This window comes from Heterodontus francisci, chromosome 2, assembly GCF_036365525.1.
Source record: "Heterodontus francisci isolate sHetFra1 chromosome 2, sHetFra1.hap1, whole genome shotgun sequence".
NCBI lineage: Eukaryota > Metazoa > Chordata > Chondrichthyes > Heterodontiformes > Heterodontidae > Heterodontus > Heterodontus francisci.
In genome coordinates this window covers 42,298,121-42,315,067 of record NC_090372.1, presented here as the reverse complement: position 1 = coordinate 42,315,067, position 16,947 = coordinate 42,298,121, and the positions used below count along the sequence as shown (strand labels likewise).

The 16,947-nt window shown below is 42.1% G+C and overlaps 1 protein-coding gene across 3 annotated transcripts in view; it reads left to right on the top strand.

The window, feature by feature from the left end:
• Window positions 1-16,947, top strand: part of LOC137384042 (F-actin-uncapping protein LRRC16A-like) — a 488,125-nt gene that overhangs the window by 235,699 nt on the left and 235,479 nt on the right. For all 3 annotated transcript variants that reach the window (XM_068057622.1, XM_068057608.1, XM_068057615.1), the window contains exon 15: window positions 7,735-7,811. In XM_068057622.1, the coding sequence (XP_067913723.1) occupies window positions 7,735-7,811 (77 nt within the window). The remainder of the gene's footprint in view (window positions 1-7,734; window positions 7,812-16,947) is intronic.

The window sequence follows — 16,947 nt, the reverse complement described above, 5'->3', positions numbered from 1 at the left end:
AATTCTTTTGCCAATCTGTTTAAATCCATGTCCTCTGGTTCTCAACCTTACTGCCCATAAGAACATGTTCTCCCTATCTACTCTGTCCCGAGCCCTCATAATTTTGAACACCTCTGTAAAATCTCCTCTCAACCTTCTCTTTAAGGAGAACAACCCCAGCTCCTACGATCTATCTGCATAACTGAAGTCCCTCATCCCTGGAACCGTTCTCATAAATCTTTCCTGCACCCTCTCTGAAGCCTTCCCATCCTTCCTAAAGTGCAGTGCCCAGAATAGAACAAAAGACTCCAGTTGAGACCGAGCCAGTGTTTTATAAAGCTTCATCATAATGTCCTTGCTTTTGTACTCTACGCCTCTATTTATAAAGTCCAGGGTCCCATATGCCTTTTTGACCAGTTTCTCAACCTGCCCTGCCACCTTCAACAATTTGTGCACATATACCCCCAAGTGTCTCTGTTTCTGCAACCCCTTTATACTTGTATCTTTTAATTTATATTGCTTCTCTTCGTTCTTCCCGTCAAAATATACAACTTTGCAGTTCTCTGCAGTAAGTTTCATCTGCCACATGTCTGCCCATTCAGCCAGCCTATCTATGTTCTCTTGCTGTCTATCACTATCCTTCTCGCAGTTCACTATATTTCCAGACACCATAGATGAACATTTCAGGAAATGGAAGCTCAAGTCTAAGCCCCGACAAAACAACAGTCAGCATATTTCATCTCAATAACAGGAAAGCCAATGCACCCTGAAAAATGACCCTCTGTGACAATACTGTGCAACTTGACTCCACTCTGACCTATCTTGAAATAAAACTGGACCATACGCTAACCTTCCTTGACCAGCTGAAGAAAGTAGCCGCCAAGAAGACAAGAGTCAACCTGATCTAGAAGCTGGCAAGCACAAGCTGGGGAGCATCAACATCAGTGATGGCCATTATGTACTCCACAGCTAAGCAATGTGCACCATTATGGACCAGAAGTAGTAACACTCAATTTTTCGATGCCCACTGAACGGGGCAGTGTACTGTGTCTCTGGAATCTTCAAGTCGACTCCAACACCTTGACTGCCCATGCAGTTGCAATGTTGCAACCTTCTGGAAAGTTCAGCAAATCGAGGAATACAAACCCCTCACCATCCAGCAGGACTTCACCAATGCCCCTCAATATCGCTTGAAGTCAGACGAACCCTTTTGAACCGACAATCTTTACCTTCTAACAATGCAACTACAACCCTGGTGAAGTTTGGAAAGCCAAAGGGCGGTTGCAAAAAATCACAAACCCCTTTTGAAAGACCCGATGCAGATGATCCCTGGCTTCAATCTTCCACTAAACTTGTGAGCAACACTAAACCGCATCCGCACAAGCTATTGTAGATGTGAATACTTGATGCACAAATAAAAAAATAAAAACTCTGTGTATGACTGTTGTCACTGAGAACAGGCCATGGAACATATAACGACACGATGACTGATTCACAAATATAGAGGAGGCATCACAGTGATGAACTCTACTACCCTTGATGCAATTATCTGTCTTAACTACCTGAATGTAAAATTATAGTTGTTGCCCAACATCTACATCAGCCACAAGAAAGAGAGAAAATTTGTTTCTACATTCATTGCTAGAATAATTTATTTGAATGCTAACTTCAGCAGAGCACCCCTTACTACATATCCTGTTTTTTTTTCACCAGACTGCCTAGGATCTCTGAATAAGAAAATGTATTTGTGTTGAACTGTGGGCTAGTTTTAAACAAATCACAGCAGATCAGAGATCATATTTTAGGATGTGAACTCCACCAGGAACTGTGGTGTGATTATTCATTTCCCTCTGGGCTATGGCAAACAGCAGACAAGGGAGATAGTCATTCAAATACTCTTGATTAAAATCTACATCTCCGTGTTCTTGGTGTCCAGTTAACGTGGCCATAATTAATTTTTTTCTGAGATACCCTCTGGGTTTATTTATGCTATCCTGGGTATCTGGACTACTTAGTCATAGCATCATTATGGCACAGGAGGCTATTTGACCCATCAAGTCCATGCCAGCTCTCTCTAGAGCAATCCATTCAGTCCCATTCCCCTGCTCTATCTCTAGCCCTGCAAATTTATTTTGCTCAAATGCCCATCCAATTTCCTTTTGAAATCATTCTTCATTTCCGCTTCCGCCACCCTCGTAGTCAGTGAGTTTCAGGTTTTTACTACTTGCTGCATAACATGTTCTTCCTCACATCCCCCCTGCATCTCTTGCTCAAAATCTTAAATCTGTGTCCCCTAGTCCTTGTACCATCAGCTAATGTGAGCAGTTTTTCTTTGTCCATCTTATCTAAACCAGCCATAATATTGTACATTTCTATCAAATCTCCCCTTAACCTCAACCCCAAGAACAACCCCAGCTTGTCCAGCCTAGTCTTGTTGCTAAAATCCCTCATCCCTGGAACCGTTCTGGTAAATCACCTCTGCACCCTCTCAAGGACATTGGCATTCTTCCTAAAGTGTGGTGACCAGAACTGGGTGCAATACTTTAGTTGTGGCCTGACAGTGCTTTATAAAGGTTCAGCATAACTTCCCTGCTTTTGTACTCCGTACTTCTATTTATGAAGCCCAAGGTCTCATATGTTAACTGCTTTTTCAATGTGTCCTACCACTGGCATTTATCTGTGCACATGAACCTAAGGTCCCTCTATCCCTGTACAGTCATTTGAACTGTGCCATTAAGTCTATATTGCCTATCCCTTCTGCCAAAATGCATCACCTCACACTTCTCTATGAAATTCTAGAGGCCATCTGTCTGCCCACTCCGCTATGTCCTGTTGCAGGCGGGTCATGTCATCCTCATTGTTGGCCACACGTCCAAGTTTAGTGCCATCAGCAAATTTTGACATCTTACTCTGTTATTCAAGATCCAAGTATATGTCAAAAAAACAGTAGTCCTAGCTCTGAAACTTGGGGAATACCACTATCTATGATCCTCCGGTCTGAACAACATCCATTTACCATGGCTTGCGGCTTTCTGTCCTTAAGCCAGACATTTTTGCTCCAAAATTACATTGACCCTCCTATTCCATGAGCCTCAATTTCATTAACCAACCCTTTCATGTGGTATTTGTCAAACACTTTCTTAAGATCCATATAGACCAGATTCATTGCATTCCCATCATTAACCTTCTCTGTTTGTTCATCTGTGCTGACTCTCCTTAATTAACTCAAAACATCTCCAAGTGCCTGTTGTTTTTTTTTACCCTGATTATTGTTTCTAAAATTATACCCTCCACTGATGTTAAACTGACTGGCCTGTAGTTACTAGGAATGTCCTTACATCCTTTCTTGAATAAGGAAGGATGTCACATTTGCCACTTTCCAATCCTCTGGCACCTCCCCCATATTTAGGGAAGATTTGAAGATTATGGCAATCCCTTCTATTTTCACAGACACTTCCCTTAGCAAGCTGGGGTGCAACCCATTCGGACCAGGCAACATATCCACTCTAAGCATAGCTAGTATTTCCAGTACATCCTGTCTCACTTTTCACTCTATCCATTACCTCTACCATCTCTGCTTCTACCAATATTTTGTCAGCATCCTCTTCCTTAGTAAAAACTGATCCAAAGTGCTCATTAAGTATTCTAGCCTTGCCCTGTGCCTCTAAGCGTATATCACCCCTGCTTGTCCCTAATAGGCCCCACCCACCTCTTACGATTTGCATGGCGATAGATTTTTTGATTTTCTTTTATGTTAACTGTTGTTCTATTCTCATATACTCTCTTTGCCAGTCTCATTTTCCTCTTCACCTCTCAATTTATTGTATTTGGCCTGGTTCTCGCTTGAAGAATTTATCGAACATGTGTCGTACACCCTCTTTTTTTTTTTGTTTCATCATATTTGCTATCTCCCTCGTCATCCAAGGACCCTGATTTTGGTTCCCTTAACATTTGCCCTTGTTGGAATGTACCTAGCTTGTACCTGAAACATCTCCTCTTTAAATATCACCCATTGTTCCGTTACAGATTTTCCTGTCGGTCTTTGGTTTCATTTTAACCTGACTAGATCCCCTCTCATCCCATGCAAGTTAGTCTTCTTCCAGTTTAGAAGCTCTACATTAGATTGTTCCTTGCTCTTTTCCATTACAAATCTAAACCGTATGATACAATGATCACTCTTACCCAAATGCTTCCCCAACAGAAATTGATTTGAGGAAAAAAATATTCACCCAGAGGGTGTTTGGAATCTGGAACACACTGCCTGAAGGGGTGGTAGAGGCAGGAACCCTCACAACATTTAAGAAGTATTTAGATGAGCACTTGAAACGCCGTAGCATATAAGACTACGGGCCAAGTGCTGGAGAATGGGATTAGAATAGATGGGTGCTTGATGGTTGGCATGGACACAATGGGCCGAAGGGCCTGTTTCTGTGCTATATAACTCTATGACTCGGGCCACTTGATGCACCTCATTCCCCAACACCCGATCCAACAATGCCTCCCTCCTAGTTGGACTGATCAAGGAAGTTCTCCTGAACACATTTTAGAAATTCCCCTCTCTCTTCCCCACTCCCCCACCCCCACCCCGCCTCTTATTCTGACATCATCCCAATCAATATTTGGGTAATTAAAGTACCCCAATATCACCTGTCTATAGTTATTGCACATCTGTGATTTCCTTGCAAATTTACTTGATTTATTTTTGTATAATGAATCTGATATCCTATTTTTCCAATGTTGATTGGTACTGTTGTGAATGCCAACCAGATGCTGGCACCGGCTGCTGAAAATGATTACGCTGACAATAAGAAATTGCTGAGCCATCTGTGTTATGAACAGGATGATGAATTTCAACTGCTCGTGAGGCTTGTGGCAGCTAATCTTCTCAGATGTGTTGCAATTCTGTTCATGATCCAATTGTCAGTATGCAGTATTTGTTGCCACTAGTTGTGGATTTAACATCTGTAAAGATGTCTGTAGTAATCTAAGGCAATAGGCATGACTATTCCCCAGCTTCCTTCGTGTTTGTTGCTGCAGACTATGATAGCAAACAATTATGTATAGTAACCAGCAAGGAAGGAGGATATTCCTCCGTTTGACTGCCCAAGTATGCATGAAACCAATGGAGGAAAATCAGGGATTTGGGAACCACTGCTATACACCACCACAGAAAGCCTTGTTGATGCAGACATCTTTAGTCGCTGCAGCCCCCAACCTGCCACTTGTGAAAAAAAGATAGCTGGTGGTTGGGGTTTACTGTGGGGCTGCATTTTCCTTTGTTAATACCCTGAACTTTCCAACCACCTGAAGGGAAAAGCTGGTAAGGCTAGCTTAGGGCTGGTTGAAGACGCTCGGTCATTGAAGGCCACAGAGACCCAATTAAACAAAGTTTAAAAACAATAGTATTAAAAGAGTTGATGATTAATTTCAAATTTTTGTAAAGTTTTTTTGAATTTCTATTGTTTTCTTTTAAATGTAGGGTACTGTCAAGTTTTTTTTCCAAGTATTTTTAAAGCAGCTGTCAGGATTTTTGAAGTTCCTTTTACCATTTTTTTAAAAAAAGGTACGCTTGTAAACTGGACCTTGAAAATAAATGGGGGCTCTCTTGGGAATACTAATTTCTTCTACTTTGACGAGGAGAAGATTCAAGAGGCTTGCTGCATGGATGCCAGCCCTAACAGGAACCATGGCTGGTCTCCTGCCCCTGACTATTAGAGAAACCTCCAGGCCTGTTTGTGAAGAAGACACTGAGATTAGGATGTTTTGATGGAGACTGTTTATTGCTTGCCACAGAGCTTACTTCTCTACTCCTAACACCTAGCCAGTACTGGCTGGCTCTTTATGTATACATTTGAGTACAATTAACTGATCAACACCCAACACCTGTTCATCCTATTACCTTCAACCTGTAGGTATTTAACATTCATTAACAGAACTTAATAGAGACTGACACTGACTGCCAGTACACCTACCTTCCCTTAAACACATGCAGTTGAGCTCCTTCATGAGCCTTAGCCATGTTTCATATGGCTACATCTCCTGTATTAAGCAAGCACTGAGTTGTATATGCAGCCTTTAAGATGTAGGCACATGCCATAAGGGAGATTTTTAGTTGACTAAGATTTGAGGCCACTGCCAAATATGTCACAATTTTCTTTTGGCAACAAGTGCAACTTGGTTGCTGGTTGGCATTTAGCTCTTAGCAATTGTCAAGGCTCTCATTTGGAGATCATTATACTACTACTTCATGCTCCCAAGTCATTTTGCACACATCCCATCAGAGGCAAAAACATCTCCATGGCAACAAATCTGATAGCATCCTACTGTATAAGTAGCTCCTCTTAATGTCTACTCTTTTGTACCCTTTCAATCTTGAACTCTTCTGAAGTAACAGTTGTCTGACTGCAGCATGAGCCTTGGAAGATTCAGGTTTGCTTCCATTGATTACCCAAGTACACACGAAAGTGGGAACCCAAATGGAGGCACTTCCCTGTCTGATTGTGGGTTGCTTCCTCTTTGAGATGCGAGTCGTGAAAATGAAGGTGCTTTGTGTGTTTTCATGTGGAATGCACCACAGGAGTCATTTCTAATGGTGAGTTGGAATTTATCGGCAAGGTCACATTCTTCCATGGACTTTAGTGGGCTTCCTTTCCTTAAGGTCTTAACTCTGGATCCCCCTTTGCTGAATTACAACCAGTAATATGTCAACTGAAGATTTTTTTTTAACATTGTCGGAATGCAGGGGGTTATTGGCTGTATAACACCAGAGGGTTTGAGAACAGTAGATCCACCAAAGAGAAAACTTCATCTGTGTCTCGTTTAAGATGAAGTACTTATTAATTCCTCTGGCTTTCTCCCCCTCCCACAAAGGCTTTCAACATAAATATTCAAGTTGACAAAAGAACTTTAATAATGTAGTATGGTTGTGCTCTCTGTTCCACCTGTTCATGATGAAATGGGCGTAACTTTACATAAGACTGAGAGCCTGGGTAGGATCTGTATGATTGCAAGATCATCAGATAGGGAAGTGGCCCCAGATGAAGCAAGATTCACTCTGTCTATCTGTATGAGACCTGACCAAGACATCTGAACAGACAGTTAAGTGATCTTTATTGAATTGCTGTTTTAGAGGTCATGAAAATGTAAATTTTTTCCTTCCTTCCCTCTGCACCCATTGACTTGATTAATTATTACCGTTTACAGCTGAATGCAAAACACTGCATCTTGTGCACCATATTTAACTATGTTGAAAAATGATATTTTCCTTCTGTTCGTCCCGAGTAATGATTAATGTTACTAGCATTTCAGCAAAGTGTTAATAGTGAGTGGGTGAAATTCTCATATGTCTGTCTGATGAAAAACATGCCAGCAGAATAATTAGGGCTTGTGTTTCCAAATGTTGGTGTATCCAGAGAGAGTATTTTAAGCTGTGTAAGATCAGGTGGTTACAGGTCTGTCATTGGTGATACCGGTGGGACCAATTTGGAGTAGTTCATTAAAGTTATTACTTTGGCTCTGGTGCAATTTTTCTTGTGGTGTGCTGATGACAATAGCTGAATAAATGTACAGACAATACTGGCAAATGGTCAAGAACTATAGATCATGCATTTATATAGCACCTTTCACATTTTCAGGATAACCTGAAGTGCTTCACAACTAATGAATTACTTTTGATCTCCAGTCACTTGTTATAACATACATAGAGGATATGTTAATTATTTAGTCTGTCAGTAAGCTATCTTGTATATTTTTCAGGTGTGTGCAGCACTTCAGCGAGGTTGTTGTCAACAGCTGGCATCTCTTCATCTGTCCAAGAGTATCTTATCACACAGGTAGTCATTCTGTCCTAAAAGTTATTTTCCTTTTTTGGCAGATCTTTAAAGCTTATTAGTGCCAACCTTAACTCTTCTTTTTTGGAAGTGGATGCAAAGAACTCACCTCTGGAATTGGCATGTATACAGTTTCACTTTGGTTAGCAAAAATTTGTTTTTCCTTTGCCCTTTTTCTCAATTGAGAAAAATTTCAGTGCAAGAAACATAATCTGAAGACTTGATGGGAAGTGGCCTGAGGAAAGATGGTTAAGTAGGAAGAATTGAAGAATGATTGGAAACTGATTATGGTGGTTGGCCAGATGAGATCAAATGTTTAGTTGAGGTGCAGTAGCTTTTCTAATAACTGCTTTTATATTGCTGTTTTTTTGCTCTGCTTTTGCAGCCAGCTTCCAAGGAGTAGGCCTCGGGCAGCAAGCGTAAAGTAAACTTGCCAGATTCCTAAAGCTGGCTTCCTGGAGACCTGGTTTAACAAAAATAGGGTCTTTCCAGTGATTGACCTCAACAAATGTACTTTCAGTTCCATGACATTGGCAGAGGCAGCAGTAACTTGGCACCAATCCAATATTAAAGAAGCCAATAGCTGTTCACCTGAAAATGGATCCTAAAAATGTCCTTTAAATGCTGTTTGTTAAGTGATTTTAGCTGCAAAATAGTAGTACGCAGATCTGAACTAAGGATGTGAGAAGAATTGGTTCAATTCATTAGTACTGTCCGTACTTCATGAAAAATGTCAGTGTATTTTGAGTATTTGAGTGAATTTCATTCACTTAGTTCTGAATGCAAATGCTGTTCCAGGAGGTGTGTATAATTATTGCTGATTGGTTTTGAATTAATCATTATCAAAGGCATCCTGCACAGCACACTTGTTATGCAAATCTCCAGGGAAGTCAGTGCAGTCATAAAATGCTTTTGTATTCAAACTAAACATTAATTTTTCCCTGACCAAGACCTTAGAACAGTTCCCCAATTGACCAGTTAAGAGCAGTTTTTGACTTGCCAGCAAGCTACTCCTGTTTATATTGGTGCAGTTTCTTTTGGGATTTAACAGTGAACTGATTCCAAAAGCCAGGTGCAATATAATTAACAGTCTACAGTTAGTAATTTCCTTAGCTCTGCGCACTGCCCACTGTTCTCTCATAACGTTGTTAACCAATCACCTGAGCTCTTTGGCCATTCTCAAGCCAGTAAAAGAAAAACACAGCTCCCATGGATGTGCACCCTTGAGTACACATTAAAGACTAGATTACTGTTCCATTGCAATTACTTTTTTGCACTTTGCGAAAAAGATAAGCACACTGTGAATACCTCCCCTTTGGATTTGGTTCAGTTGATTCATAGAATGATGCAGCACAGAAGGAGGCCTTTTGGCTCATCTTGCCTCCACCAGGCCTTGAAAGTGTTATCCAATTAGTCCTACTCCCATGCTCTTTCCCCATAGCCCTGTAAATGTTATCCCTTTGACTATTTATCCAGTTTTCTTTGAAAGTTGCTGTTGAATCTGCTTCCATTTTCCTTTCAGGAAAATTCTAGATCAAAACTTACTGCGTAAAAAAAAACCTTCATGTCATCTCTGCTTTTACCATTCATCTTCAGTCTGGGTCCTCTGGTTACCAACTCTTCTGCCAGTGGAAACAATTTCTCTTTATTTACTCTATCAAACATCTTCATGATTTTGAACACCACTATCAAATCTCATCTTAACCTTCTGTGCTCTGAGTAGAACAAACCAGCTTCTTCAGTCTCTCCACATAGCAGAAGTCCTGGTACCATTCTAGTAAATCTCTTCTACACCCTCTCTTAAGGCCTTGACACTCTTCCCAACATGTGCCCAGATTTGAACACAGTACTCCAGCTGAGGTCTAACCAGTGATTATATAAAGGTTTTTTTCACAACTTCCTTGCTTTTGTACTCTGCCTCTATTAATAAAGCCAAGGATGCCAAATGCATCTTAAACAGCCTTCTCAACTTGTCCTGTCAAATGTAATTACATCCCCCAGGTCTCTCTGACACTGCATGTCCATTAAAATTGAATCATTTAGTTTATATTGCCTCTCCTCATTCTTGCCAGCAAAATGTATCACTTCACGCACCTCTGCATTAAATGTCACTTGCCGTGTATTTGTCCATTTCACGGGTCTGTCTTTGTCCTCTGTTATGAGTGCTTCCATTTTGTTGTGAATTTTTTTTTGGAGGGCTTGGGTTTTAAAACTGAAAAGGATTCCACAGATGCTGGAAATTTGTTGGTTTTTAAAAAAAGATGTAATCAGAATGTCTTTTGGACTGAGCTTGGTTTGAAAACGCACAATAACTGGAAAAATCAAGGAAGGCTAAAAACAAGCCCTTACTGGAAGGCACCTGTCTTCAGATAATTACACATAGGGTCTTTTATTGACTTGGGGAAAGATGTTCACAAAGAAGTGACAGGTCACGGAGGCTTGACTCTTGTGACATTGTTTTTTGTTTAGCTTTGGTCAGTGAGTTGGGATATGGACAGTGTTAAAAAGACAGTTGGAGAAAACTTGCCAAGGGAGCAAACCCCAACTCTGCTTGTTCCATCTCTTTTTCAAAAAAAAAAGGCCTGCCAGTTTTTCCATCTCTTTGAGCAGCTTTGTGGAGCAAGTGTAAGAAACAGACTGAAATTGTTGCTGCATTTTTCCTGGAAAGTCTGCCTAAACTGATTTTCAATGTCGCCAGAGAAGAACTGTTCTAGAAAGATCCCAGTGACAGTCGTCTACGTGCATTTGGGAGCCAAACTAAAACAACATCTTTCCATATCTTATTTTTTCTTGACGAATTAGCAAGTATTTGGCCAAAGTATTCTATGTTGTTTTTTTTTGTAATGGAGCGCTAAAGAGTACATCTGTTTCTTTTGTTAACCGGTGTGTGTGAGGGGCTAAGGTAAAAAGGGAACTTTCATATTTCAATCTACGTGTTCATGATTTGCATCGTTACTGGTTAAGACTTGTTTTATAATAAACTGATAATTTTGTTGTTTATTAAACAAACCTGGTTTGTGTATTTTATTCTGGGATAAAAATAGAATCTATGATTGGCCGTATCAGTAACTGGGAAAAAATTAAAATATATGCTGTGACCTGTGGAGAAGAGGAACTAGAAAAACAGTGCACTCCTCCTGTCTCGGTCATAGCACCTCCTGAAGCCTCTCACTATCCTCCTCACTGTTTACTACATTTCTGAGTTTCATACCATCTACAAACATTGAAATATGTCCTGTACACCTAAGTCCTGTTCATTATTATACATCTAAAAGAGCAATGGGCCCAACACTAACCCCAGGGACTGTCTACTTCCTTCCAGTCTGGAAAAGCAACCATTCACTCTCTGCTTTCTGTCCCTTAACCAATTTTGTATCCACAATGCCACTGTCCCTTTAATCCTATGTGCTATTAATTTTGCTAACAAGTCCATTTCATGGTATTGTGTTAAACGTGTTTTGAAAGTCCATGAACACAACATCAACCACACTAACCTCATCAACTCTGCCCATCACTTTATCGAAGAACTTAATCAATTTTAGAACAGAGGAGGCTGAGGAGGGATCAAATTGAAGTGTATAAAATTGAGAGGTCTAGATAGAGTGGATTGGAAGACCCTATTCCTCTAGGCAGGCATAAATTTAGGTTAAGAAGTAGGAGGTTTAGAGGGGATTTGAGGGGAAATATTTGCACACAGAGGGTGGTGGGGATCTGGAACTCACTGCCTGAAAAGGTAGTAGAGGCGGAAACTCTCCAAACATTTAAAAAGTACTTGGATATGTACTTGAAGTGCTATAGCCTACAAAGCTACGGACCAAGAGCTATAAAGTGGGATTAGGCTGGATGGCTACTTGTCAGCAGACATGGACACGGTAGACCGAATGACCTCCTTCTGTGCTGTAAATTTCTATGATCCAATGGTAAAAAGAGTTGTTCTGTTCAAATTGTAGTCTTTTTGAAAATCCTAGATAAGGAACCAACCAGTGAAACACTTGAAAGAGAGAAAAGTCGTCATGAATTTTTAAGAAACCATTTATATGAATTAGATACCCACAGTGATGAGAAATTTTAGGAAAAGACCTTTTATTATCTTCACTCAAATAGAAGGATTTCTACTGTCATTGCATAAGACTGTTACGAATGTGCTTCTCCACCTTTTTGTATACTGAATTTGCTTTATATATCAAATTTAAGACGGGGGCTAATGTGATTGTTTACTGCTTCCAAAGACTGGAGTGAGTGTGTATGATGCGACACATGACGTCCAGAAGCTAAAGGCAATTACCAGACAGTGTTTGCCATTTGCTTCCTGGGCATGTTAACCAAAAACTTAGCTAGATTTCAAGATAAAGACAAATGTTCTTGCAAAAGCAAGACTGCCCCCTCACGCAAACCATCAGCCTCCATCTACTGATCGCGGTCGGTCTCTCTCCCTCACCCCCCCCCCCCCCCCCCCCGTCCCATGATGACAGCCTTTCCACCACCCCCCAACCTCCAATTTTGACTGTTCTTTCTCTCCCCCACCCCCTCACTGCTGACCATCTCTTGCTCCCCCTCCCATTTGCTAACCTATGTTCCCCCACCCCTGATTGCTAGGGGCCATCCCCAAGGGAGTTCCTTCCTGGCCACTGGCCAGACTCTCAATTTGGTCAGATCCCGGGTGGGGATCAGAGCAAAAAGATGATAATTAGATCCTGCTATTAAGTTTGGCAGGACATCCTCATCCCCAGCCTTGGTGGGTTCCCTGCACCCTTCCCTCCTCTTCTGTAAATATTGGCACTGATGAGTTTTCCTTCTTTATAGCCATGGGAGTGATATGTGCCTGTCTCCAGTTGCACAGTATCAATGTACATATGCCAAAAGGAGTATTTTACCTCAGAGAATCATTTGAAAAGCAAGGGAACATGACTCAGTCAATTCTATCAGTTTAGAAGGCTAGAAAAAGCATTGAAGCCTCTTGTGTCCCTTAGCATCATTGCTTAGATCACCTTGATCACTGATGTCATGGATCAGGGTTTGAGTGGTGTGGAAGAGATGAAGACATCAGCCTTTTTTCAAATGTCAGCCCCTCCGTCCAGTGCTTCAGTGGTGGGCAAGGATCTGATCAGTCCAGATATTATTGTGGAGTTTCTTCAGTTTGCTCACAATTTCCATCTGCCAGGAATTCCCCCTCTTAATTTTTCTCTGGGCTAATGAGAACTGTATTAACGGTTGGAGGGTATTTCTATGGCTGTAAATTTATATTCTCAGTGCCATCTCGCTGAGTAAATGGCAATATTGGTGTGGGTTTCTGAGGAAGTGTCTTACAACACCTTCACTGATTGTAACCAGTATGCATGTAACTTGCTTCACATAAGCACCAATAAAATATCTCATATAAGTTGTGGTGCAAAGCTGGTTCAAATTTAGGATTTCTCTTGAGTTAGTCCAGGTGTGAAGTCTTTTACTTTTGCATCTAAGGAGGTGAGATGTAAGCATTCCTTTGTCGATTCTGCTGTTCAAACAGAGAAAAGACCAAAAATGCTAGAAATCTGAAATGAAATGAAAAGCAGGTCAGTTAGGGAGAAACAAACTGATCATGTTTATCCTTCTGCTGTCTGAGAGGACACAGGAACACGGCTTTCTGTTTGACTCCTGGGTAATCCACATTATCAGATTTTATGTATTTAACGTGTTACTTTGGTTTTTAGAGGGCGCAAAAACACCTGGTGAAGTGCTTAAAAATGTAGCAGGTGAATGCGAGGTTAAGAAAGCTGTACTGACCAGATGCCTTTCAGATGCAGTGACCTCTTATTGGCTCTTCAGAGTAAAAATGTGCATATGAATTGAATAGCCAGATGGATTTTTGCCGAGCATCTCCTCTTTCTCATTGGTCAGAATAAACTAAAGGCTAACTATAATGTTGGGTAAACTGTAGAACTGCGGAATCTTAGGGTCAGGAAAGAAGACATTTCCCTTTACAGCTCTCAAAGATTTGAAGGTTTCCAAAAGACTTTCAGAGGAGACTGATGGAATTGTTAGTTACAGGAAAAGAGGTGTTTGGGATTTATTTATGCAAAGGTGTAAATTATCATTATGTGACGATTGTAAAAACATTAATATAAGAGCATAAGAAATAGGAGCAGGCCATTTGGCCCTTAGAGCCTGCTTCGCCATTCAGTCAAATTACGGCTGAGCTTCTACCTCATACATTCTCCCTCTCTCTCCCCATATTCCTTGATTCCTTTGGTATCCAAAAGTCTATCGATCTCTGTTTTGAATATACTCAGCAACTGAGTATCGATAGCTTTCAGGGGTAAAGAATTACAAAGATTTACCATCCTTTGTGTGAAGAAATTTCTCCTCATCTCAGTCCTAATTGGCCAGCCCCTTATTCTGAGTTTCTGACCCCTGTTTCCCCTGGACAGTCTAGAAGCATTTACCCTGCATCTACCCTGTCAAGCCCCTTAACAATTTTATATGTTTGAATGAGATTACCTCTCATTCTTTTAACTAGGGAATATAGGCCTAGTCTAATCAATCCAGGGACTAAGCTTTTAGCTCCTGGTGGGGGCGAACACAAATGCGGACAGGTGCAAAAATTTATGTTGCCGGCCATCGTGCCAGCGCTTGGCACCATCCCTTTCCAGACCATTTTTCCGGAGGCGGAAAGGTGACTGGCACTGCTACCTGCCCATAAGTAGCAGGTAGCTAATTAAGGCAGCTTAAGGCCGACTGTCAGAGGCCAACTGAATTTTTCCAATCAGCCTCCAGGTTCCCGCAAGTATCAGTGCAGAGCATAGCTGCCAGGAGGCGGCTTCCCAGCAGCAGCCCATGGGAGCCCACACTCCAGTCAGGCATGAGGCTCACTCTGCCTTCCTGACTTCAGCAGCAGCCATTGGACATCCTGTGGGGAGCTTCCCCTCCACATTGGTGGCCCAGCTGCTGAGGCCAGTTTTTATTTGAAAGTTTAAAAAAGTTAGAGAGAGGGCAGCTCCATTTTGGGGTGCCCTTTCTCTCTTAGTTGAAAGGGCAGCCTGCTGGTGTTTCTGAGCTTAAGGGCCTCCTATTTGTCTTCCAACTTCAAGAACGCACCTGCTGTCTTTAATTGGATGGTGAGCCCACCCTCTGGCAATTAATTAGTCAATTCGGGGATAATCACAGCCTGGTGACTGTTTGCGACACAGTGCAGGGTCATGGCCCCCATTTGACCCTGCGTCGGGGTCCAGAAGCCTGCAGGGAAAATCCTGCCCCAGGTGTGATCTCAACAATGCTTATACAAATGCAGTAAAACTTCTTACTCTTATACTCCATTTTCTTTGTAATAAAAACTAACATAGCATTTGCTTTCCTAATTGCTTGCTGTACCTGCATGTTAACTTTTTGTGAATTGTGTAAAAGGGCATCCAGGTTCCTTTTAAATACCAACATTTCCCAGTCTGTTGCCATTTAGAAAATATTCTGTTTTTTGTCTACCAAAGTGGATACCTTCACACTTCTCCACATTATGTTCCATCAGCCATGTCTTGTCCACTCACCCAACCTATCTAGATCCTTATGTAGCCTCTTTGGGCTATTTCTTCCAGTGGACATCGGGACCACATGGGCCCATGTCGTCAGCGCTGCCTCTGGTGCAACCCTCCCGGAGGCGACCTCTTAATTAGCTGTCTCGGCGCTTACCATCCTATTAAGAATGGTGGGCGGGCTCCCGATGCTGCAGGCCCAATCAGTGGGCTCACAGTAATGTAAGGACATCAGCCCCACCGAAACAGGCAGGCAGGCGAGTGCAAGGGTGCCTCAACATGGACCTCAGCTGTCTTTATGGAAGTGATCATCTATAGAAGCCCAAAGCCGGTAGGGCCATCAGGAGGGCGATCGGGATGGAGGGGTAACTTCTCCGCAGACTTTTTCACAGTCGGGGGTGCAGCCTTTAGTCCCCACTTCCCCATGATTGGTGTTTGGAGCCCCTGACTTCATTGGCCCCCTGGCCTACCACCAGCAGGCCACCTCAGTTGAGCTGGTGGCCTTCACACAGAGCATGGCTCCAGTACTGGCACTTGCTCAAAATGGCCCCAAGTCAGATTAGATTAGATTAGATTAGAGATACAGCACTGAAACAGGCCCTTCGGCCCACCGAGTCTGTGCCGAACATCAACCACCCATTTATACTAATCCTACACTAATCCCATATTCCTACCAAACATCCCCACCTGTCCCTACCACCTACCTATACTAGTGACAATTTATAATGGCCAATTTACCTATCAACCTGCAAGTCTTTTGGCTTGTGGGAGGAAACCGGAGCACCCGGAGAAAACCCACGCAGACACAGGGAGAACTTGCAAACTCCACACAGGCAGTACCCGGAATCGAACCCGGGTCCCCTGGAGCTGTGAGGCTGCGGTGCTAACCACTGCGCCACTGTGCCGCCCAGACTTTAATTGGACTAATTGGCTGCTGGCCTCCTTGGAGCGGGCAGCTGGCCCAATTTCAAACCTGCCCTAGGAAAGTTCCCCGGCGACAGGAATGCGGTGTGGAGCCGTCCTATTTTGCTGGCTCTTCCCGGCCCCTTCAACCCTGTCTCCACGGGACCAGGAAAATCCAGCCCTTTGTGTCCTCCTCACAGCTTACTTTCCCATTTAACTTTGTAACATCAGCAAACTTGAATACATTACACTCAGTCCTGTCCTCTAAGTCATTGTTATAGATTGCAAATAGTTGAGGCCCAAGTACTGATCCTTGCAGTACCCTGCTAGTTACAGCCTGCCAATCTGAAAATGACCTGTTCATTCCTACTCTTTGTTTTCTGTCCATTAACCAATCCTCAATCCATGCCAATATGTTAGTCCAAAATATAAGCCCTAATTTTATTTAATAATCTCTTGTGTGGCACCTTATCGAATGCTTTTGAAAATCCATGCAGACTACATCCACTGGCTCCCCTTATAAACCCTGGTAGTTGCAACCTCAAAAAACTCTTAATAGATTTGTCAAACACTGTTATCCCTTTATAAATCCATGTTGACTCTGCCCACTCATATTATGATTTTATAAGTGCTCTGTTTTAACATGCTTAGTATTAGATTCAGCATTGTCCCCACTATGGATGTCAGGTTAACTGGCTTATGGTGATGATGGTAGATTCTCCGCAGGCGAAGAT